This window comes from Neomonachus schauinslandi, chromosome 1, assembly GCF_002201575.2.
Source record: "Neomonachus schauinslandi chromosome 1, ASM220157v2, whole genome shotgun sequence".
NCBI lineage: Eukaryota > Metazoa > Chordata > Mammalia > Carnivora > Phocidae > Neomonachus > Neomonachus schauinslandi.
This window is the reverse complement of record NC_058403.1, coordinates 188,798,137-188,823,346: the sequence shown is the minus strand read 5'-3', so window position 1 is coordinate 188,823,346 and position 25,210 is coordinate 188,798,137. Positions and strand designations below refer to the sequence as shown.

Here is a 25,210-nt window from a genome sequence, read left to right as displayed (position 1 = left end):
CGTAAAATAGTACAACTGCTGTGGACAAATTTAGTGGTTCCTCAAAACAAAAGTTACGCTTAGAATTACCTTAGGATCCAACGACCCTACTTCTGCGTACATACCCCAAAGACTTGAAAGCAGCAACTCAAACCGGCATTTATATACTGATGTTCGTAGCAGCATTACTTACAATAGCCAAAAAGGTGAAACTTCCCAAATATTCATTAATAGATGAATGAAAGGTCACCTGGGTGGCTGTGTTGGTTAAGCAACTGCCTTCAGCTCAGGTCATGAACCCAGGGCCCTGCTTCTCCCTCTCCCTCTGCTGCTCCCCCTGCTTGTGCTCTCCTGCTCTCTCTGTGTCAAATAAATAAATAAAATCTTAAAAAAAAAAAAGATGAATGGTAAACAAAATGTGGCACCTATATACAATGGAATGGTATTCAGTTTTGTTTTTTTTTTTAAGATTTTATTTATTTATTTGACAGAGAGAGAGACAGTGAGAAAGGGAACACAAGCAGTGGGAGTGGGAGAGGGAGAAGCAGGCTTCCCGCGGAGCAGGGAGCCCGATGCGGGGCTCGATCCCAGGACCCTGGGATCATGACCTGAGCCGGAGGCAGACGGTTAAGGACTGAGGCACCCAGGCACCCAGAATTTCATTCCTTTTAAAAACTGAATACCAGGGGCACCTGGGTGGCTCAGTCATTAAGCGTCTACCTTCGGCTCAGGTCACGATCCCAGGGTCTTGGGATCGAGCCCCGCATCGGGCTCCCTGCTCCACGGGAAGCCTGCTTCTCCCTCTCCCACTCCCCCTGCTTGTGTTCCCTTTCTCACTTCTCTCTCTCTGTCAAATAAATAAATAAAATCTTAAATAAATAAATAAAAAATAAAAGGAATGAAATTCTGACACCTGCTATAACATGGATGAACCTTGACATCATTATGGAATGTGGAATAAGCCAGACACAAAAGAACAATGTTGTATGAATCTGTTTATATGAGGTTCCTATGATAGGCAGACTCATAGAGATAGAAAGTAGAATGGAGGTTCTCAGGGGCTGAAGGGAGGAGGGGAATGGGGGGTTATTATTTAAGGGTGATAGAATTTCTGTTTGGGATGATGAAAAAGTTCTAGAAATGGATGGTAGTGATGGTTGATGTACAACATTGTGAATGTACTTAATGCCACTGAATTGTGTGGTTAAAATGGTGAATCTTCTGATGCATATTTTACCACAGTAAAAAAAAAGAAAGAAAGAAAGAAAAAGAAGTGTTAAAGTACTTTTCCACCAGAGGTTCTTGTAACCTAGTAACGCTGAGACTTAATAGGATGAAGGGTCTGGACCCTGGAGGAGTGTAAATGTATGCAGTGGAGTATCCATCACTCAGCCATAAAAAAGAAAGCTCTTACCATGTGTGACAACATGGATGTACCTAGAGGGTATTATGCTGAGTGATATTTCAGTCAGAGAAATACCGTGTAACTTCACTTATGTGAGGAGTCTAAAAAACAAGACAAAGGAACAAACAAAAAACAGAAAGAGAATCATAAATGCAGAAAACAAACTTGGTGGTTGCCAAAGGGGAAGTGGGTGGGGGGATGTACAACATTCTAGTTATACAATAAATGAGTCGTGGAGATGAAAAGTACAGCAGAGGGAATATAGTCAAGAGTCTGTAAAAACAGCATGCTGTTACCTGGTGATGTGTCCTGGCAGATGGCAGCTACACTTAACGTGGGGAGCACTGACTCATGTATAGAATCGTCCAAGCGCTGTATTGCATACCCGAAACTCATAAAACATTGTATGTCAACTATACTTTAATTTTTAAAAGAGATCACATAGTCATTAAATGAATGACCTGGGATATGAATCAATGCATGAGCTCGTGTTAGTAGTGCTATGATGTAGAATTTTGAAATATGCTTGTTTTGTCATAAGAACTTTTAAGCTAGCCGGTGTTGTTTTTACTGTTTTGAATAGGGAATGCATTTCATTGAAAAAGGAAAGCAGTAAAAGTCTCCCTCCTCCCCTGTTCCCTTTCCACCTGCTTCTCACTAGAATCCCCGCCTCCGCTCCACATAGTCCCCTTAATAGTGTCTGGTATATGCTCTCATGTTTTTTGTTTGCAGATGCAAGTAAATATAAATAAATAGCCTCATTCCCTTCTCCCTTTATTTACACCAAGGGTTAACACTGGTCCGTTTAGGCAATTTGCCTTTTGCAGGACTTGGCTACCTCTCTGGTGCAAAGTGTACTCCAAAGTGAGTCTCTGATTGAATTAATTGTCTTTTTAAAAAAAAAAAAAGATTTTATTTATTTTTGACAGAGAGAGACACAGTGAGAGAGGGAACACAAGCAGGGGGAGTGGGAGAGGGAGAAGCAGGCTTCCCGCGGAGCAGGGAGCCCGATGCGGGGCTCAATCCCAGGACCCTGAGATCATGACCCGAGACGAAGGCAGACGCTTAACGACTGAGCCACCCAGGCGCCCCTGAATTAATTATCTTTCGTCTTAGAGAGATTCTTCATGCAGAGAGTTCAATTTGTTTGATGGTAATTCCATATTGAAATCGAATCCGGGCCAAACTCCAGCACTGCCAAGTCTTACGTAACCGACAGAAGCTGAACTTTCAACCAGCTGCCGTATGTTGTGAGGAATAAAGCCAGAGGACTGATGCAGATAGTTCCTAAGAGTCAAGTTCTCAGGTGCCTGGTGGCTCAGTCGGTTAAGCATCTGCCTTTGGCTCAGGTCGTGATCCCAGGGTCCTGAGAAGCCCTGCTCAGTGGGGAGCCTGCTTCTCCCTCTCCCTCTGCCCCTCCCCACCCCCGACTCGTGCTCTCTCTCACTATCTCCCTCTCTCTTTCAGATCAATAAATAAAGTTTTAAAGTCAAGTTCTCACTCTCAAAATCTCTAGGGGAAAGAAACCAGCATATATGAATATATATATAATTAATATATATATATTTTTAAAGATTTTATTTATTTATTTGACAGAGAGAGACACAGCGAGAGCAGGAACACAAGCAGGGGGAGTGGGAGAGGGAGAAGCAGGCTTCCCGCCGAGCAGGGAGCCTGATGCGGGGCTCGATCCCAGGACCCTGGGATCATGACCTGAGCCGAAGGCAGACGCTTAACGACTGAGCCACCCAGGCGCCCTAATTAATATATATTTTTAAATACGTATATATGCATATGTGTTTGGGAGGTGGCATATGGCCCTTATTGAGCTCATCAACCAGAGTGGAAATAATGTCTGTATAAAAACAAATGTTTGTTACTATGACTTCTACATCACAATTAAAATCCAGTCCACTCAATCAAAATCCACTAGTTCAAAATCAATAGCTTCTTTGAAGCCACAGTAGCTCTTAAAAAATGTTAAGACTCAAAAGCAGAAATTTGGTTGGCTGGAAAGCGAATTAAACGTGCTCAAATAGAATTACAGAAGGACAAAATTGTGTTTTTCACAGAGATAAGAGTCCCCTGGACTCACCAACGCTGGACAGCTGTCTCCGAGGGTTTCGTCCTGAGATCGTCAGGAATCCAGGCACCCTTTAGACAGTCATGTGTTGTCCTTTCTCCCCAGTCAGAGATTTGTGGATGTGTGGAGTGACACCACCACCAGCAATTGTAACCTTGATGAGAGAGGCTGGTTCTTCCTCTCCACAGAGAGCAGGTTGCTTTACCTTAAGTCTTGGGATGCATTTCCTGCCTGTCAGAGTCCCTCTGCAGTGAGGTACTTACTTTGGCGCTACACGAATAGCATTCGTGGCTCTTGGTCCTAGATTTCAGGTGTCCGTGAATATGGCCCGCCAGGAGATGCAAGCCGGCTCTCTGCAAGGGGAAACTGCCTTCATCTTGGCCTTTCTGGAGTTCTTCCCATCCTTACCGCCAGCCACTTTGAATTCAGCGGCAGCTCAGGCAAGCGAGGTAGAGAAAGGCCAGTCAGACAGCTGGAGAGATCCCACCACCTACTCCTTCATCACACCACCATTCAAACTGCTAAAAATAGAGATACAAATATATAGATCAACAAAAGGCTATGACGTGTCATGCTCCTTCAGAAACTACTCTTTTTTTCTCCTCCTAGTTAGAAGTATTAGAAAAGTACACACCAGAATATTTATTTAAGGTGCTTCCCGGAATGGTTTCACTTAGTGCGCCCTGAGGGTGAAGCTCAGGGGGACTCCAGAGACTTCTGGGGAGGAGGAGGAGGAGGGGAGCTGGCAGAAGGGTTTGTCTTCCCCTGAAGTAAGACTGTGAACAGGGCACGTGCCCCTCCCAAAGCCACTTCTCTGGCACTTGCTGATTTTGTCTCGCCTCTGTTTTTCCTCCCAGGTACTGGCGGAGAACGTTGGGTATGCAGGTCCGCTACGTTTACCACGAAGATTATCAGTTCTGTTATTCCTTCCGGGGCAGGCCTGGGCACAAACCGTCCATCCTCATGCTCCATGGATTCTCTGCACACAAGGATATGTGGCTCAGCGTGGTCAAGGTGCGGTTCTAGGCTCTTCTCTCTCCACAGGGTGGCACTCGGTAAAGAAAAGGGTGTCCACTTGCATGTGATGTCATCAGCAATGTTGGAAAGCCAAGGGAACCCAGAACGGTGGTTCACATCATCTTAAAACTAATCCAGTAGAGGGACGCCTGGGTGGCTCAGTCGGTTAAGCGTCTGCCTTCAGCTCAGGTCATGATCCCAGGGTCCTGGGATCGAGTCCCGCATCGGGCTCCCTGCTCCGCGGGGAGCCTGCTTCTCCCTCTGCCTCTGTCTCTCTCTCTGTCTCTCATGAATAAATAAATAAAATCTTTAAAAAAAAAAAAAAAAACTAATTCAGTAGAGGGGCGCCTGGCTGGCTTAGTCGGTGGAGCATGCGACTCTAGATCTCAGGGGTTGTGAGTTCAAGCCCCGTGTTGGGCATGGAACCTATTTAAAAAAAAAAACCCCCACACAAAAAAACTAACTCAGTATACAGTTAACCCTTGAACAGCATGGGAATTAAGGGAGCCCACCCACGATGCAGTCGAAAACTCACGTATAACTTTTTTGCTCTCCCCAACTTTGACTACGAATAATCTGTTAACTGGAAGGCTTACCAATAACATAAATGGTCAGTTAACACATATTTTGTATGTCATATGTATTATAGATTGTATTCTTAAAATAAGCTAGAGAAAAGAAAATGTTATTAAGAAAATCGTAAGGAAGAGAAAATACATGTACTGCATCGTATCGGAAAAAATCCATGTCTCAGTGGACCTGCACAGTTCAAACCCATGTTGTTTGAGAGTCAGCTGTGTTACTCAAATCCTTTTGTCAGACAGAAGTTACTGAGTTCAGTATTATTTGTAAAATCTGCACCTTAGAAATCATTTCACCATATGAATATATGAATATTCACCATATGAATATTCTTAGGGAAGGTTTCTGACACTCAGCTTCCTCTCAGAACTTGTCATGACTGTCAAGATCAGGTTGAACAAAATCATTTATTCTTTTATACTCCAGGTGTCTCCTCTTCTTTCCCCTCAGCCCCCCTTTTGTCTTCTTCTCCTCCTCCCTTCCTCCTTCTACTTCCGTTTTTTTGCTTTTGTTTTTTAATTTTCCTGAGCCATTTAGAGAAACTGTCTTGATCTGACGACAGCTTTCTGAAATAGTTTTCCAAATCACTCACTTTCTGTCCTGGTTTCCTTGGGTGTGGCAACTTGCTCTACTTGGTAAGAGTGACCAGCTGCTACAGGTTGGGCCTGGGAGAGATCTTGGGAGGGACGTGCTCCAGACTCCCACCTCAAGCAGAACCATACCTGGATGATTCCAAGTAGGATCTACACCAGGGGGAAAAGGCTCACACATCCTGTAGTCACTTCTGTTCTCATTCCCAAATTCCACTATAAGGACAGTCATCCTCATGTCTTAACGAACCTCTCTCTTCCTGACCCACCTCAGATATTTTTGGTATAACTGGTATTTTGTGTATTGATAACTGATGTTTCTCAGCTTCTGGTTAAAAGTGGCACAAATATAAATGGAAGGTGTTTTTGGATAATAACCACCCCAGGAATTAGACCTTAATGCAAAAAAAAAAATGGGGGGGTGGGTTGAAACCAGAATCAGAGTGATCAGACATGGTTCTGAGCTTTGCTCCTGTTGGCTCTGGAGCCGCCCAGGGTTCTGGGAGAACAGAGTCTTCTTTCCTAGCTCCAAGTCTCCCCAAGTCAGTGGCTGCATGACTGGAGTAAGTGTGGAGGGGGTGAAAGGAGAGGAGATAGTACCTACCAGCTGGTATCGAGAAAGAGCGAGACTCAGGCCTGCTACCCTAACCTTTGTTCCCCTCCTCCCCCCCCTTTCCACACATCTCCTGAGTCCCCTCCCATCTCTGTATTGGTCTTTGAGGGTCTCTGCTCCCCAGGAGGCTACTAGCAGTGCTTACTCACATCAGGTATAACTAGGATAAGACACTGGGTGGCCCAGGCCCAGACACCCTCAGGGATGGCTGTCCAGGTCACTTGGTAAGTGGGGGTGACCTCCCTAGAAGAGTGGGCAGACGTGTCCTGCACACCACATCCTGACTCTCTGCACCTGTGTGTCCCTAGTTCCTTCCAAAGAACCTGCACTTGGTCTGCGTGGACATGCCAGGACATGAGGGCACCACCCGATCCTCCCTGGATGATCTGTCCATAGATGGGCAAGTAAAGAGGATACACCAGGTAAGCAGGAGGCTCCGCCAAAAATTGCTCAGACTGTGTGTTACCCACCTTGCGTGCCCAAGTCTGGGGAGCACGAAAGAGAGTTCCATGCTGACTTGTAACCAGTATCCAGTGCATTCTGTCTGCAAATATTTGCAAACAAAAATGGCATCCCAGTGGTATCATTGGTCAGCTGTGGAGGACTAGGACCTATTGCAGACGGTTCTCCTTTAAGCCTACTTTATTAGTTATTTCTCAAGAAATATGATACGTTTTTTTTTAGCTCTTTAAAAAAGGAGTTTAGAATTCTCAAGACCATTTCCCTAGAGTCTATTTTTTTTTGCTTACCACCTACATGACACAACATAATGATGGCCCCTCTGCCTAGTTGTGGAGGATGGGGAGGGTGCTCTTTGCATTTTGTTCTTTCTTAGCATCTAGCTTCAGCCTCTCTCTGGCAGGGCTTTCAAGGTCATGGGGCTCATGAATCACTTCAGAATTTAGTAATCTCTAAGTTACAAACTGACATTATGAATTTTCCCCAGATGAGGTTGTTTATTTAATGTCTGTACCCAGCCTAACCCTTACCTTTAAAGTGTGTATTCTGATGAGGTCAGGAACCTTGTCTTTTGGGGTCCTTGCTGTATCCTCAGGAGCTGACCATAGTTCCTTGTACATAATCGATATCCTATAAATATTTTTTTTAGATGGGTGGATGGTTGGTGGAATGGTTGGATGAACGGTTAGATGGTTGAATAGACAGGTGAATCATTATATGAAATGAATGGATGGATGGGAAGGGCTTTAAATGTAGGGTAAGAGTCAGCAAGCCATCGTTGGCTTTCTGTCAGCGAGGTTTTCTTGGAATATAACCATGTTCGTTCATTTACATGTTAGCTCTGGCCACTTTTGTGCTACAACAGCAGCAGAGAACATATGACCCACAAAGCAAGAAATATATTTCTCTTGGGACCTTTGTAAAAAAAAAAAAAAGTTTGCTGGCTCATGAGTTAGGGGAATCCTTGTTGGTTTTATACTTAAAAATGACCCTTCAATCACCTTGCCAGGTAAAGAGGATTATATGCCACAGGGTTTGTCTGGATAATGGATCCAGTAGATGTCAGAGGTTTTCTGCTATGTAATCAGTCTTGTTATTGTCTACAGCTATATAACCAAACCTCCTTCTCATTTCCCTCCCTAGTTTGTAGAATGCCTCAAGCTGAACAAAAAACCCTTCCACCTCATAGGCACCTCCATGGGTGGCCACGTGGCTGGGGTATATGCTGCTTACTACCCATCAGATGTCTGCAGTCTTAGTCTCGTGTGCCCTGCTGGTAAGTTACGAGGCTAAAATAAGTCCTGTGCGTGACTTGAGCAAATGGCAGGGTCTGCGCTGTCTTGTAGAATCTTTTTTTCAATATCTACTTTAGAGCTATGCAATGCTTCAGTGATAACTAACCAACAATAATTGTATAACCGTAATCATAACCATACTAACTTTGAAAATCTAGAGCCAGCCTTGTTCCACAAACGATCCAAGGTGGTTAATTTAAGTGTGTCCTAGTACGTTGCAGCATATATATACTATGAAAAGTAATGATAATATTAACAGCCAACATTTTTTTTAAGATTTTATTTATTTATTTGAGAGAGAGAGTGAGCAGGGGGAGGAGCCTAGGGAGAGGGACATGCAAACTCCGCGATCAGCACGGAGCCCAGTGCAGGGTCCAGTCCCATGACTCTGAGGTCATGACCCGTGCTGAAACCTAGTCAGATGCTCCACTGACTAAGCCACCCAGGCGCCCCTAACATCTAACATTTATTGAGCTCTTACGAGCTAAGGTCTTTATATGGATTTAATTCTTGCCATATCCTTCTAAGGTGAAAGTACTATTATTATGCCTCTCTCCTTTTTTGCTGAAAACTCAGAAATCTTGATACATGACAAGATCTTTTTTTTAAAAAATCAACAAACTTTAGTTTCTGTGTTTTTATGTGTATACATGTCAACTTGAACTGTAATATGTCCCCAGAAATGACAATTTGAAGTCGGATTTTTTTTTAAGGATTTTATTGGGGAAAAAAAGATTTTATTTTTTTAAGTAATTTCTACATCCAATGTGGGGCTCAAACTTAACCCCAAGATCAAGAGTCACATATTCACTGACTGAGCCAGCCAGGCGCCCCTGAAGTTGGATTTTTAGAATTCATTTTCTTCTATAAGTCTTCAAATTAGGATTTATAATGTGTTAGTGAGAAAATCTTAATTTTTTTTTCCCTTCTCCTGCTCCCTCTCTCTCATACTTTATTAGATTATGATTTACACATAGTCAATTGCCCAAATTTTAAGTGTACATCTCAGTGACTTTTTACATGGGTAATTACTATCCAGATCAAGATAGTACAGCCATTTTATAGGTGGGAACATTGAGGCACGAAGAAATTACGTTACTGCTGGAGCTACAATAGGAAGGGATCCTAGGTTGTCTGACCCTAGAACCCAAACTGTGGCTTTTTTGGAAATCCTTTGATGTCCACTACCTCTTATATGTCACTCTTACCCACTACCTCCTTTATCTGCTAGAACCTGCCATGAGTCAAACCTTCTACTGAAACATAACTAAACTGACCTTTTAAAATCTTTTAGTCACAAAATCGCTTTCAGGTCTGTTAAGGACATTGAAATTGAAACTCCCAAAGGGTTTTCTTTTCTCCTTTTTCCAAGCACTATGTCTGAATTCATTTGGTCTTCTGGTAATAAAGTTTGGGAATCGGAGAAACAGCTCCTATGGAAATTATCAGATTTTTAATCGTTTATGGAAGGTCAAATCTAACTGGCTTTTTTGAATGTATGTTCATTTGCTCAGAGAAGAGTTTCACACCTAAGTTTCAATTGGGAATTTAAAATTAAGATTATTTGCGGGCAACTGGGTGGCTCAGTCAGTTAAGCATCCGCCTCTTTATTTCGGCTCGGGTCATGATCTCAGGGTCTCGAGATCGAGCCCCGCGGCTGGCTCTGCACTGAGTGTGGAGCCTGCTTATGATTCTCTCTCTCCCTCTCCCCTTGCCCCTCCTCCCCACTCATGCTCTTAACTGATTGATTGAGTGATTAAAAATAAATAAAATTAAAATTATTTGTGTGTGGAAATGAAAAGATAAGCTTTTTTACTTTGGAATAATTTTAAATTTACAGAAATGTTGCAGAGATAGTACAGAGAGTCCCATATAACCCTTCACCCAGCTTCTCCCATTGTTAATGGCTCACCTTATCACAGTAAATTTGTCACAGCTAAGAAACCAACACTGGTAACAGCACTATTAACTGAACTCTGGGATGAATTTGGATTTCATTCGTTTTTCCGCTAATGTCCTTTTTCTGTTCCAGGATCCAATCCAGGATACCACATGACATTTAGTCTAGGATTATTTTTATGTATTTATTTATTTTTAAAGATTTCATTTATTTGACAGAGAGAGACACAGCGAGAGAGGGAACACGAGCAGGGGGAGTGGGAGAGGGAGAAGCAGGCTTCCCCGCCGAGCATGGAGCCCGACTCGGGGCTCGATCCCAGGACCCTGGGATCATGACCTGAGCTGAAGGCAGACGCTTAACGACTGAGCCACCCAGGCACCCCAATCTAGGATTATTATTAAAGTAAAAGGAAATAGATCGTGTAACCTGCCCCATGACATCACAGAAGCCACACGATGCTTGTACTAGCTTTAAAGGAACTGCTGAATATAGGAAATTTATAAAGTGTGGATTTCTGCAGCGCAGTATCGATGTCACTGCCTTTCTTTGTGAAATGTAGGTCGTCAGCTAAGTTAAACACCTAGACCTTCGCTCCGTGTTGGAAGTGAAAATTACTTCTGCCCTCCCGTGCGCATCAGCTCATGTGAATGAATTCTCTCATGTCTTGTTCCAGGGAGATAGGAAATGATGGTCAATCTCAAAGGCGTCTGGTCTCAGTGAGCACCTAATGCTCTCCTGGAGGAAGAGGGGCTGTGTGGAGGGCAGCTACTCTCTCTCTCCCTGTGGTTATGTATTGACCCCAAAAAAGAGACTACTAAGTGGCTCCAGGCCAAGGCAAGGAGGCGTCAGTCACTCCAGTCCTGTGTTCTCTTCCCATCATGTATTTTATCAGCTCTCCTCTCAATGATAACGGATGTGAAGGGTCTCAGGCAAGTTGTCTTCTAGACTGATGCTTCTTAAACTCTTTCATACACATGCCTCCCTGGCAGCTTGTTCGAGTGCAGATTCAGAGTCAAGAGACTTAGGAGAGGGACCAAGATTCTGCATTTCCTATGGGCTTCCAATGCTGCTGGTCCATGGACCACAGTTTGAGTAACCAGTCCCTAAACCATCCTGAAGGAGTCTTTTTCTATGTTTCTCAGAGTGGGGTTTTGACTGAGCCAGGATGGTAGTACCAATGAAAAAGAAATCTGGTGAAAAACACCTGAAATATATTAGCCTCTGGGCTGATATTGGAAGTTTCCTATATAAAATGAGAGTTGGTAAGAAGGTAGGTACGTTGCCAAGCTGTTCTGGTTTGAATCCCGCAGGCTTGCAGTACTCAACTGATAATCAATTTGTACAGCGGCTCAAAGAACTGCAGAACTCGGCCGCCGTGGAGAAGATCCCCTTGATCCCATCCACCCCAGAGGAGATGAGTGAAATGCTCCAGCTCTGCTCCTATGTCCGCTTCAAGGTGCCCCAGCAGGTACCGTGCTCTCAGCAGCAATATGCCTGCCCCCTGCCAGAGGTTCAGCCAGCCTCCTCACGCACCCCTTCCCTCTTGTGCTCCTCTATGTAGTCATTCGACGGCTGTCTGTCCTGGGCCTGTGACGGGTCAGGCATGGTGTTTAGGCACAGTTGTGAGGAAAGAAGACAGAGAGGGTACCTGGGCAGACACAGGCCAGTGCGGGAGGCAGACAGTTCACAAGTAAATACGTACGCATGGTGATAAGTCCTATGGCGGAAATGAAGATGGTATAGTGATTGAAAGCAGGGAGTCGGGGGAGTCTTTGATAAGCCTCTCTGAGGAAATAATGTGGGCAGAGGTGGGGAAAACATAGATAAGTTTAAGACACTGGAAGGAGGCTGGGGGGCCTGGCATCTATGTAGAGGGAGAGCGGGGGAGGGAGGCAAGGGCTGCAGCAGAGACTTGCTTCTTTTCTTTTCTCTTCTTTCTTTCTTCCTTTCTTTCCTTCTTTCTTTCTTTTTTCTTTCTTCCTTTTTTTCCTTCTTCCTTTCTTCCTTCCTTCCTTCCTCTCTTTCTTTCTTTCTTTTTTTTTTTTAAATTTCAGGACTGCTTTACACACTTAAAAATTGCTAAGAACCCTAAAGAGCTTTTGTTTGTGGAGGTTCTGACTACTGATATTTACCGTATCAGAAAGTAAAACTCAAAGGTAAAACACAAGAACATACAGGCGCTCATTCCATTAGCTGTCAGCATGATGACGCTGCCCCTCCACAAGCAGGCTCTGAGACACACAATGCTTCTGAGAGCATGGACGTGAAGCAGGCAAGTAACATTTAGCCGTTACCGGGGAGATCGTTTGACCTCACGAGTTCCCAGGAGCCACTTGGAGAACCACTAGGCTAGATCATGTAGGACCCTACAGGTTATGGGAAGGAGCCTGCAGTTCCCCTAAGAGGACTGTGGGGGGCACAAACAGAAGCAGAGAACCAGGGGGTTGCTCCTGTGGCCTGGCAATGACGGTGGTGTAGACGAGAGCAGTGGCAGTGGAGACTAGAGACTCGAGCTGCTTTGGGAGGAAGGATGGGCAGGACTTACTGGCAAATTGGCAGTGGAGGATGAGGGACAGTGAGGACTCACAGGGGGCTTCTGGTACTTGAGTTGGACAAAGGCAGCAGTTTCTGAGTGAGGGAAGGAGAGCGGGAGAAGAGGTCTTGGGGACAAGCGAAGGGCTCCATTTCGGACGTGTTCAGGTTGTCTGTGAGGCCTCCAGATGCAGCTGCCGAGCAGCCGGTTGCATATGCAGGCGGAGCTGAGGGACGTCTGGCCCGGAGCTGTCCAGTTAGAGCCGTCCACCGGGACGATGTTACCGGTCACGGTCTGAATGGGAGGCACTGTGGAAACCAAGAGACAAGAACGCATGGCTAAGTCTCATAACTGCAACTAATCTCTTTCTAGTGTAGGAACTGGACCTTGCCTCGCAGTGGGGTGGGTCCTCCCACAAGTTGAGGGAATGGGCTGTATTCAGAAGGTGTGAACATGACTCAGTTAAGGGGTATAGAAGCACCCAGAATCCGATTCTGTGGTACATTCTATCCCTGAAATCCTCTTTTTAGTTGTGAGGTTGCACTGATCCCCTCCCAGCCATGCTCTCTACCCAGAAGAGAGTGGCCAAACAGTGCTTTAGGAAATTCCATGCTTTGAGTCGTCAGGGATATGAAAACACGGGGAGAGAGTAAGTGGCAGCTCTAGAAGTCTTCCCTCCTAGGAGACAAGGAGCACCTGAGCACTCTGTGTCATGTTATGTTTGTTAACTTGTCTGTGTCTTCCACTCTAACCTCAGTAAGATCAAGGATTTTGTCTTAACTGGCAGCCTTTATTAACACAGTGCTTGCATGAAGTAGGTCCTCGGTATAGATTGGGTGGGTCAGAGGGAGGGAGGATAATGCAGAGATGGAGAATGGATGTGTGAGTAGGTGCAGAGTAGATGGGCACATGAATTGTTGCATGTACATGAGTAGGTGATTTAGGGATGCAGGAGAGATGAATGGCTGAGTACTTGGTTGGATGAGGAGGCCTGGAGAATGCCGGGATGGAAGGTGGATGGATTGGTGGATGCAGGGTAGAGGGATACATCAGTAGACATGCATGTATGATTCAGAGATGTAGTGTGGGGGCATGGATGGGTGGGTGGATGTCTGCATGAAGCAGGGATGGAGGATGGATGGATGGATGGGTAGGTGCAGGGTAGGTGGATGCACAGATATATGCACACATGAGTCAGATGCAAGCAAGATGGGTGGCTGGGTGGGTAGAGCAGAGGTAGAGGATGCAAGATGGATAGATGTGCGGGTGCAAGATCATAGTAGAGCAAACAGAATGGCTGATGCCGAGTGCAGTGTGTTGGACAACTTGCCATTGGTGTCTAGGCTTTCACTTCCAGAATGGTCAGATTCTAGTCATGCTCCAGAGCAGTTCTGGCAGCATTTTCCCCCTTCAGTCAGTGCACAGGACTCCTCAGAGTGCATCTGAGGGGCTCAAACCATTCCCAGGTAGATGAGAGGAGTGCTGGTGCTAATGTGAATGCTGTACCCTACTTCAGGGATCCTGCAGCAGGAGGAAGAGGAGGGCTGTGTTCCTTCTTCCCACAGCCAGCCTCTGGGGTCAGGATCCCAGGTCCAGGAGATCTGGCGTGCCCACATTGACTGCAGCCTTCACCACCCTCCACGAGGAAAGCAAGGATAACACTGAATAATAAACAAAGGACTATGGAACCGATCCCAGAATTTTTTAAATGGTTTATCTCTTTATTGTTCAAGAGGCCCATCATCCCCAATAGTTTGATTTTTTTTTTAATAGACCTTATTCTGCATTTGGGTATTACTAAACAATTCCTTGATATTATTTCCAGCCTTGATTGTATTTTAGGCTAAGCAGAGAATATCTCAAGATAAAGTGGCTGTGAGCCCATGTCAGGTGTTTTTACATGCTTTGGCCTCCCAGCATTACCCGGGTTCCTTCCTAATTACAAAGGAAAAAGCATCAGATGACCCTAACTCCCAATTACAATGCATACTCCGTGGTGGGAATTTAGAGCCCTGGGCCCTAAAACCTTGACACTGCCATACATTGCCAGACTATATTTCCTTCGCTGTCCCAGAGCCACGGGGGGCCTGAGGAAACAACCCGTCTCTTGCCTTCTAACCGTGGCTCACTTCTCTGTAGATCCTGCAAGGCCTTGTTGACGTCCGTATTCCTCATAACAACTTCTACAGAAAGCGTAAGTAGCCGTGGTTAAGCTTGGTGCTTGTGACGAGTGAAGCTGTATGGGTGGTTGGCTTTTGTATTTGACATTTCCGAGATTTTGATCATTTTCTGGGGCGCCTAAGGACAAAGTGGCAGCCCTGAGTCCAGGACCGTCCCTGAACTCTGTAGAGTTCTGGTGCCCACAGGCACAGCCCGGCACGCACTCACTTGGTTTTCCTTTTCTGAAAAGTGTTTTTGGAAATCGTCAGTGAGAAGTCAAGATACTCCCTCCATCAGAACATGGACAAGATCAAGGTCCCAACGCAGATCATTTGGGGAAAACAAGACCAGGTATGTAGCGCGTCCCTGGGGCCCCTTTGCCAGTTACACCGGCCTCTGAGGAAAAGCAAGAGGTCATTTATCGAGTGAGCCTCACTGGCTGGTTTCTGATATCAGGAGGAGATAGAACACACCTGGGTCAGGTGCTGATATTTATGGGGGGCATTGTTCTCTTGAGTTGAGAGCAAAGATGTTGATCTTTTAAAATGGAAGGAAATCAGGGCGCCTGGGTGGTTCAGTCGGTTAAGCGTCTGCCTTTGGCTCAGGTCATGATCCCGGGGTCCTGGGATCCAGCCCCACATCAGGCTCCCTGCTCAGTGGGGAGCCTGCTTCTCCCTCTGCCTCTCCCCCTCATGCTTGCTCTCTCTTTCTCTCTCAAATAAATAACTAAAAATCTTAAGGGCGCCTGGGTGGCTCAGTCAGTTAAGCATCTACCCTCAGCTCACATCATGATCCTGGAGTCCCAGCATGGAGTCCGCATTGGGCTCCCCGCCCAGCGGAGAGTCTCCTTCTCCCTCTGACCCTTCCCACTCTCTCGTGCTCTCTCTCTCTCTATCCCTCAAATAAATAAATAAAATCTTTAAAAAAAAAAAAAAGTTTTAAAAATCTTAAAAAAATAAATAAGATGAAAGGCAATCTTAAATCATTTTTACAAATTACTTTTATCAAAGCCATGTAGTCTCATAGTACAAAAAACTTTAAAGAGGGGCGCCTGGGTGGCTCAGTCGTTAAACGTCTACCTTCAGCTCAGGTCATGAACCCGGGGTCCTGGGATCCAGCCCCATGTCGGGCTCCCTGCTCAGTAGGGAGTCTGCTTCTCCCTCTCCGTCAGCCCCTCCCCCTGCTCATGCTCGCTTTCTCTGTCTCTCTCCCGCTCTCAAATAAATAAACAAAATCGTAAAAAAAAAAAACTTTAAAGAGTACAAAAAGGGTTGTAACGAAAATTTGATCTATTTTCCATCCCAGGGTAGCTCTCACTGTCTTGCATACGTTTCTTCTGTTTCCTAAGGCAGGGATTGACATGTTTTCTGTGAAGGGCCAGATAGCAAATATTTCCGACTCTGTGGGTCGTATACTTCTGTTGCAACTCCCGAGCTCTGCTGTTGTGCAGAGTAGCTACAGACAGTACGCAGAAAGTGGCGTGGCAGAGTGCCAGCGAACCTCTATTCCCACAGACAGGCAGTTGGCCACTGCCTGCTTACTGCCATTCTGAGCATACGCGTATCTGCAGATACGCAGAGGTAGTCACATCTGTAAGTTTTTCAAACGTGCGTAACGACACTGTTCACAGTACTTCATATATGTAGGGATGTCTGTATCTTGGAAATCATTTCATACCAGCCCATGTAGATTTACTCAGTCTATTTTTTATATATGTTTTTTTAATTTTACTGACTTTTATTAATACATTTGGGTAAGCTTTTATAGTCATACACAAAAATGACCAATGGTTAAATCCTGCTTTTTTAAAAGATTTAAAAAATTTTTTTCTTTTTTTTTTTTTAATTAGAGAGAGAGGAGGGGCAGAGGGAGAGAGAGAGAGAATCTTAAGCAGGCTCCACACCCAGCACAGAGCCTGATGCGGGGCTCGATCTCACAACACTGAGATCATGACGTGAGCCGAAATCAAGAGTCAGACGCTAAACTGACTGAGCCACCCAGGTGCCACAAGATTTTTTTAAATTTTAATTCCAGTAAGTTAACATACAGTGTTATATGAGTTTCAGGTGAACAATACAGTGATTCAACACTTCCATACATCACCCGGTGCTCATCAGGACAAGTGCCCTCCTTCATCCCCATCACCTATTTCACCCATCCCCCCCTTCCCTCTGGTAACCATCAGTTTGTTCTCTATAGTTTAGGGTCTGGTTTTTTTGGCTTGTCTTTTTTCCTTTGTTCATTTGTTTTGTTTCTTAAATTCCACATGAGTGAAATCATATGGTGTTTGTCTTTTTCCGACTGACTTATTTCACTTAGCGTGATACTCTCTAGCTCCATCCACGTCATTGCCAGTGGCAAGATTTCATTCTTCTTAATGGCTGAGTAATATTGTATATATCTGCCACATCTTCATCCATTTATCAGTCAATGGACACTTGGCCTGTTTCCATAATTTGACTATTGTAGATAATGCTGCTATAAACATATGGGTGCATGTATCCCTTGGAATTAGTATTTTTGTATTCTTTGGGTAAACATCCAGTAGTGCCATTACTAGATTGTAGTGTAGTTCTATTTTTAACTGCTTGAGGAACCTCCAAACTGTTTTCCACAGTGGTTATACCAGTTTGAATTCCCACCCACAGTGTAAGAGTGTTCCCCTTTCTCCACATCCTCACCAACACTTGTCATTCCTTGTGTTTTTTATTTTAGTCATTCTGACAGGTGTGAGGTGATATCTCATTGTGGTTTTGATTTGCATTTCCCTGATGATAAGTGATGTTGAGCATCTTTTCATGTGTCTGTTGGCCATTGTATGTCTTCTTTGGAGAATGTCTGTTCATGTCTTCTGCCCATTTTTTAATTGGATTTTTTTTTTGAGCAGGCTCCATGCCCAGTGTGGAGCCCAGTGCAGGCCTCGAACTCACAACCCTGAGATCAAGACGTGAGCTGAGCTAAGAGTCTGACATTTAACCAACTGAGCCAATCAGGGGCCCCAATTTTGGATGTTGACTTGCATCAGTTCTTTATATATTTTGGATACCAACCCTTTATCAAATATGTCATTTGCACATATCTTTTCCCATTCTTAATATTTTATTTTGAAATAATTTCAAACCTATAGAAAAATAATGAGTACAGAATACTCTTATATACATTTTCCCTAACTCCATTCATTTTAACTGCTTTATTGAGGTATCATCTACCTACCATCAAATTCACCTACTTGGGTGCCCCATCACAACCCAGTTGTAGAACATTTCTGTCACTCCCCAAAGCTCCCTCCCGCCCATTTGCAGTTAGTCCCAGCCCCACACAACCACAGATCTGTTTTCTATTTCTACAGTTTTACCTTTTCCTGAATTTTCACATAAATGGTATCATATAATAGGTAGTCTTTGGTATCTGGCTCTCTTCGCTCATGTATAATGTTCTTGAGGTTCCTTCATGTCAGTGCTTTGTTCCTTTTATAGCTGAGTGTCATTCCATGGTATACATGTACCATGTTTTATTTACTACCAATTTTTTAACATTTGTTGCATTGGCTTTTTTTTTTTTTTTTTAAGATTTTCTTTTATTTGACAGAGAGAGCGAGAGCACAAGCAGGGGAACAGTAGAGGGAGAAGGAGAAGCAGGCTCCCCGCCAAGGAGGGAGCCCAATGCGGGGCTCGATCCCAGGACGCTGGGATCATGACCTGAGCCGAAGGCAGATGCTTAACCATCTGAGCCACCCAGGCGCCCCGCTGCATTGGCTTTTTAAAACATTCTCATCTATCTATTTTCTGACCATTGAAGTAGGTTGCTTACATTATGCCCTTTTACCCCCAATACTTCAGGGTATATTTACTGAGAGCAAGAATATTCGCGGGCGCCTGGGTGGCTCAGTCGTTAAGCGTCTGCCTTCGGCTCAGGTCATGATCTCAGGGTCCTGGGATCGAGTCCCGCATCGGGCTCCCTGCTCCTTGGGAGCCTGCTTCTCCCTCTGCCTCTCTCTCTCTCTGTCTCTAATGAATAAATAAATAAATTCTTTAAAAAAAAAAAAAAAAGAATATTCTCTCACTTAACCACAGTGCGTGGTCATATTCAGGAAGTTTAACGCTGGTGCAATGTTTTTGTCTAATCTGACGCCCATATTCCAAATTCATGGGTGGGGTACCTGGGTGGCTCAGTCGGTTGAGCGTCTGACTCTTGATCTCAGCGCAGGTCTTAACCTCAAGGCTGTGAGTTTAAACCCCACATTGGACTCCACACTGGGCATGGAGACTACTTTAAAAAAATAAAATAAAATAAAATTCATCGGTTATTTCAGTAAGGAGCTACGTAGAATGTTCCTGCCTCCCTGAAGCAGGATCTAATCCGGGGTCCCATATTACATGTCACGGCCCTGTAGTCTCCTTTACTGTGGACTGAGACCCCAGTCTGCTTTGTCATTCATGATGTTGAGATATTTGAAGAGTACAGCTCAGTCATTTTATGAAATGTTGCTAATTTGACTTTGTCTGCTGTTTCCTCATGATTAAATTCAGATTATAGACCACCACCAGAATAGCTCATAAGTGATAAGGTAGCCCATCCTGGGACACACAGTGTCCTTCTGCCCCTCCCTGGTGAGGTTCATGTTGATTGCCTGGTCAGGGCGTTGTCTCACTCTTCCTTGTAGAGGTATTATGTCCCTTGGTGACTGATAAGCAGTCTGTGGGAGACACTTTGAAATATCCTGCTCCTTACCAAACATTCCCCCCTAGATTGACCATCTGTGAATGATTCTTGCCCCAAAGTTTACATTATCCTCTATAATAGCCGCGTAGTAGTCCATTATGTGGCTCTGCCACAGTGTATTTCATTAGTGTCCTACTGATGGTCATTTAGGTCATTTCCAGTTTTTTGCCATTAAACAATACCTCAGTGAACACCAGCATAGACGTGTGTTTGGGGAGTGTGAGAGCATTCCTGAAGAGTAAATTCTTCATTGTGGACTCACTGGGTCAAAGAGCAGGTGCATTTTAAAACTGTAATAGGTTTTGGGGGCACCTGGCTGGCTCATTCGGTAGAGCATGCAACTCTTGATCTCGGGGTCATGAGTTCAAGCCCCACGTTGGGTATAGAGCTCACTTAGAAAAAAAATTTTTTTAAATAATAAAATTTTAATAGGTTTGATTAGGTGGCTCTGTATTAGTTTGCTGGGGCGGTCATAGCAAAGTACCACAAACTGGGTGGCCTACACAACAGAAATTGATCATCTTAAAGTTCTATAGGTTAGAAGTCCAAGATCGAGTTGTCCGCAATTTAGTTCCTCCTGGGGGCTGTCAGAGAATCTGTACCATGCCTCTTCCCCAGCTTCTGGCGGTTTACTGACAATCTGTGTTCCTTGGCTAATAGATGTGTCATGCTGCCGTCTGCCTTCATTCGCACACAGCGTTCTCCCTGTACCTGTGTGTCTCCGTGTTTAAATTTTTTTTTCTGTGTTTAAATTTTTGTAAGGGTGGCAGTCATATTGGGTGAGGGGCCCACCCTGCACCAGTATGACCTCATCTTAACTAATTACATTTGCAGCTACCCTATTTCCAAATAAAGTCACCTTTTAAGGTATTGGAGGTTAAAACTTCAAACTACGAATTTTAGAGGGGGGACACAGCAGTAACAGACCCTCCAAAGAGAGACTGATTTATACCCAGAAGCTCCTTTCTTGCCTGCAGTTGTTCTTTAGAAGTCATATCTTACTCTCAAAGTTCTTCTTCTTCTTCTTTTTTTTAAAAGATGTCATTTATTTGAGAGAGAGAGGGAGCGTACAGAGGGAGAGGGAGAGGGAGAAGCAGACTCCCTGCTAAGCAGGGAGCCCAACATGGGACTCGATCCCAAGACCCTGGGATCATGACCTGAGCTGAAGGCGCCCCAAAGTTCTTCTGAAGTTTAAAGCAAGAAGAGGGGCTCCTGGGTGGCTCAGTCGTTAGGCGTCTGCCTTCGGCTCAGGTCCTGATCCCTGGGTCCTGAGATCGAGTCCCGTATTGGGCTCCTTGCTCAGCGGGGAGCCTGCTTCTGCCTCTCCCTCTGCCTCCTCCCCCCTGCTCATGCTCTCTGTCTCTCGCTCTCTCAAATAAATAAATAGAATAAAATAAAATAAAATAAAAAAGCAAGAAGAGGCAATGAGAAATGGAGTCTTTATAAGGCCCAGGATGACCCGTGGGGAGAAGCAGGCAGGACTGTGCCCCAGTGCACGTGGGGTTGCTGATGATCGCGTCAGTGTACAGCTCTCCCAAACCGGCAGGTACAGCTGAGGATACAGAGTGCAGGGATGTGGGCATGGAGAGGAGGGAGGGCTCTTTGCTCCCCTCTGCAGCAGCCAAGGGACTAGAAGGAGCTTTGTGTGCACCTGAGTGGGGAAGCGAACACGGAGTAGGCCAGCAGGGGGTTATTTGATCAGAAATCAAGTTAGAACAATGAAGGCCTTTCTCTAGTCTAAAAATCCCAAAGGTGATTTGGGGCTCTCACGGACCAGCAAGGAGAGGCAAGGACCCATCGCCCTGCCCTGCAGAGACAGTGCAGAAGCAAGATCTCTGGGCTCGGACTCTGAAAGTCTGGGTTCCAGCCCTGCCTTTGCCCTACATCAGGCCATGACTCTGAGCAAACCACTCAGCTGCTCCCAATCCTGGGTTTCTCTTCTCCTACTAGGGTGATGTGAGGTTCACGTGAAGTAACACACATGAGGGTGATCTTTCTCCAGTGACAAGAAAATAAGTTACTTATTAATCACGTCCTTTGCCTCTGAGAGTTGGCCTCTGCCTATGATCCAGAATTTTTCCAGGGCTCTGAGGTCCATTTGTTCTGAAAAAAGAGCCTAACATTCCATGGGCCTACTATAAATATGATCAGATATTCTCTGTGTTCTATGGACCATCCCCAGTGCAGAATCCAAATAGCAAAGGCTTTGGGGGCCCTTTATTTTATGGCCTTTTGCTTCCCAAGCATCTGGCTCTTTTTCTGCTCTGTTGTCAGCATTTGGGATCACCAACCCCGTGCCTTCCAGGCTGAATTCAGCCTCCCTCTTCTTTGGACCCCTGTAGGTCAGCCACCGTGCTATACAACTGCAGGATAGCTGTGCCCATTGTCTACATGAATCATGCCCACTGGATTTGGGCAGTATGCAGCCTGCACAACTGAACCTGGCAGCCCTTCCTGAGATTTCTGCACATCATTTCAAGTATTTCCCCTCTGTGTTTAGTCCACCAGAATGGGAGGGCCTTGTGCAGATATACAAGGTCCCTTCATCCTGCCCCCACAGTGCCTAGGATGCAGGAGACCCAGAGTATGAGTGAGTGAGCAAGCAAGCAAGAAAGTAAATACACTAGCAAAGGGACAAACCAACTTATGGCCTATACATTTAAGTCAGCTAACAGATTTATACTGAGCACCTGGTATGTGCCTGACACCGTGTTAGGCCCTGAGGATACAGAAGGCACCGAGACAGACGGGATTCCTGACCTCCAGCAACTTCTAGTTTATCTGCCATTATAACGCCTGGTGGAGCCCAAACTAGTGTGAGGTCGATCATGTGAGTGCAGGGTTGGATCCTGTCTTTATAATTTTTATATTTTGTTCATGGTGGATCTTTTTGCATTAATGTCTATTTTTTTAAATACTGCATTAAAATCTTCATCTTAATTCGTGAGTTTTTTGGAGGCTGCTTAAGTTTTGTGCCCAAGGCAGGTGCCTCACTTCCGTCACCCTAGTCTTGGCCCTGGCCCGAAATGAGATGGAGGAGAATTGTTTGACCATCTACATGAATGTCTTGCCCAAGAAATAGCTGATGTGGTTCCCATAGACGTGCATACCTCATGAGGGTCCATTTGGCTATTTCCCATACGTCTGAGTGACCGTGGGGAATGCTGGATTTGACCAGTGTAACAGTGTCAAAGCTAGAGGCTCATGTGGGTATTCTTGAGCTATGGGTTTTGACCTCTCTGCAGGATAGACATTCAGTGTTTGTGCTGTGACCCGCTGACTCCACCTGCATTTCCTCTGGGGATTTTTCTACAGAAGCTGGGCTTTATTTCTGCCCACTTGCCGCAGCAGCCTTCCCTGTGAGTGTGGGGCAGGCAGAGGTGTCTGATTCCTTCACGGGGTGCCCCTCTCACCAAGCTCCCAATTAACTGCTCCTATTTGTGGCCCCGGGAGGTGCTTTGCTATGCTCCACGCTCCATGTCTTGGCTGAGGCGTGCTGCCCCCGACCCCCAACTTCCCAGGTGGAAAATCTTGGTTTTAATGGTCCGGGTTGACCAGAATGGAGCTCAAACACAGACAGCACGTGAGTTTGTTGGGGGTCTTGCTTTTGCATTGAGGATGAGAGGAGGGGTCCTCTTGTGCGGGATGAGTTGAAGGGGAAAGCGATGACAAACAGGGAATGGATGCAGATCTGATGCTATAGGACGGTGTTGGGGAGAAAATCTTGGATGGGTGTAAATAAGCAAGGTAACCCAGGTGACAGTGAGATTGAGTGCATTGTTAGGAAAGGGTCAGCCCTCGAGAGCGTTGCCTTTCTTATCGAAAGAGCATTCCCCATTATTCACAAACTCCAGGGCCCATGGTCACACAGCTCTGGGGACCCCCAGAAGACCCTCAAAGAGACACTCCCACCTCTCCCAGCTTGGGATAATTAGCCTTCACCTCCTGTGTCTTCCCTGTGTGCCCTTCCTAGAGCTGGCCTTCTCTAGTCCAGTCTGATCGTGTCCGTCCCTGACACAGCCCCACGGCTCCCCACTGCCCTCAGATGGAGGCCTGACCCCCCATCTCTCCACCATGCCGTCCTTGCTCCCCGCGTACTGCCTCAGTGTCAAGCTAACTGCCATCCCCTGCCTCTCCGTGACCTGCCCCCCTCTTCACAAATCCTCTTCCCCTGTGCACTCTCAGCTCCCAGTATGTTCCCCACCCTCAGAGCCCTCATCTGCTGACCAGTCTGGCTTCCCTGCCAGACCGAAAAACTTCCTCCTGGGCAGGGACTGTGTGTTTCCACTTCAGTAATGCTGGCAACAACACAAGTCTGGACACCAAATTGCAGAGCAAGGCATGCAGTCACTCCTGTCAGCAAGCCACATGCCCTGACACTGAAGTGACTTGGTCCTAAAAATCACCTCTGCCAGGCCTGGGCTGGCGTCCGGTCCCCTGAGCGCACACGGGCATCTGAGGCTTTTCTACCTAGCATCCTCTCTTGTCCTGCAGGTGCTCGACGTGTCTGGGGCCGACATGTTGGCCAAGTCGATCGCCAACTGCCAGGTGGAACTTCTGGAAAACTGTGGGCACTCAGTGGTGATGGAGAGGCCCAGGAAGACGGCCAAGCTCATCGTCGACTTCTTAGCTTCTGTGCACAGCACAGGCAACACCAAGAAGCTGGACTGAGACCCCGCCCGCAGCCTGCACTCGCACACAGCATCCACCCCCATCTCCAGAATCGGACACGGCCACCATTTCTCAGGGATCCTGCCCCAGACGCGGTCGGAGTGCCGGCATCCCTGAGGAGGCCAGTCCCGTGTCCCCGGTCTCAACAGATCCACAGAGCTTTGGGGGCCATGAGGAAATCTCCAAGATATTTTTCACAATATAGAAACTCACATGGGACAAAATTAAGAAAACCTAGCCATGAAATCTACCCAGAAGTCTTCAAGTCGTGTCGCAAAGCGGCTGCCCTGGGACCATAATCACCGAGGCCATTTTCTTTAAAACATCCTTCACAGACTGAGACTCGAGGTTTTTCTGCTGCTTCGACGTTCTCCCCTGCATGGTCAGTGGCTGTTTTAGGAGCATTAGTCTCCATCTGCTGAGCCCTTCTTGTTTATGTCTAGTTTAAGTTTTATGTAGAGGCCCTATGTGAATGCAAGTCCGTCAGCTGCAAGACCAGGGAGCAAGATGCAAGCTATAAATGATATTAGCACGTGAGGAGGGGTGCGGTCCCATGTCAGCGGCCCCCCTAGCTGCCAGAGCAGTGGAGAACACGGGTCGGGGGGTCGATGTGCCCCTGCACGTCAGCCCTGTCATGAGGGAGCCCGGAACGGTCGCCGTACAAAGAACAGGGTGGGTTTCCTGGGAATCATTGATTATTTTTTAAAATAGTACTAATGAAGCAATAATGTTCTATAATCAGACTCGGATTCCACACACAAGCACCTTGTGGGCATCTTTTCTATCTTGCTGTGCTACTGAAGACCTTTGGGTGTAAAATACTAGTTTGTTAATGAATTCTGTGAATTCTGTGAACAGTCATGTGATTGAAAATAAGTCTAAACAGCTGTAAAAGTGACCACAATGACATGAAATAAATTTAATAAATCTAGATCAGCAACATGCAGATGGTTTCTGTTCCTAAGCTCCTATTTAAGTACAACGTTGGCAGATTTCCTGTTAACTTTAAGAAGCATTTTTTCTTTTTTAAGATTTTATTTATTTATTTGAGACAGAGAGAATGAGAGAGAGCGAGCACATGAGAGGGGGGAGGGTCAGAGGGAGAAGCAGACTCCCTGCCGAGCAGGGAGCCCGATGCGGGACTCGATCCAGGGACTCCAGGATCATGACCTGAGCCGAAGGCAGTCGCTTAACCAACTGA

General features: G+C 45.7%; 1 protein-coding gene and 1 pseudogene across 2 annotated transcripts in view; one reads left to right on the top strand and one right to left on the bottom strand.

Annotated features, from left to right (window-relative positions):
* The window catches only part of ABHD6 (abhydrolase domain containing 6, acylglycerol lipase), a 50,989-nt gene extending 26,038 nt beyond the window's left edge, over window positions 1–24,951 (top strand). For both annotated transcript variants that reach the window (XM_021694906.2, XM_021694905.2), the window contains 7 exons: window positions 4,325–4,481; window positions 6,578–6,691; window positions 7,872–8,004; window positions 11,234–11,391; window positions 14,596–14,650; window positions 14,867–14,967; window positions 23,833–24,951. In XM_021694906.2, the coding sequence (XP_021550581.1) occupies window positions 4,347–4,481; window positions 6,578–6,691; window positions 7,872–8,004; window positions 11,234–11,391; window positions 14,596–14,650; window positions 14,867–14,967; window positions 23,833–24,009 (873 nt within the window). In that variant the 5' untranslated portion in view covers window positions 4,325–4,346 and the 3' untranslated portion in view covers window positions 24,010–24,951. The remainder of the gene's footprint in view (window positions 1–4,324; window positions 4,482–6,577; window positions 6,692–7,871; window positions 8,005–11,233; window positions 11,392–14,595; window positions 14,651–14,866; window positions 14,968–23,832) is intronic.
* LOC110585053 lies at window positions 3,541–4,040 on the bottom strand (annotated as a pseudogene).
* Window positions 24,952–25,210: the final 259 nt, after the last annotated feature.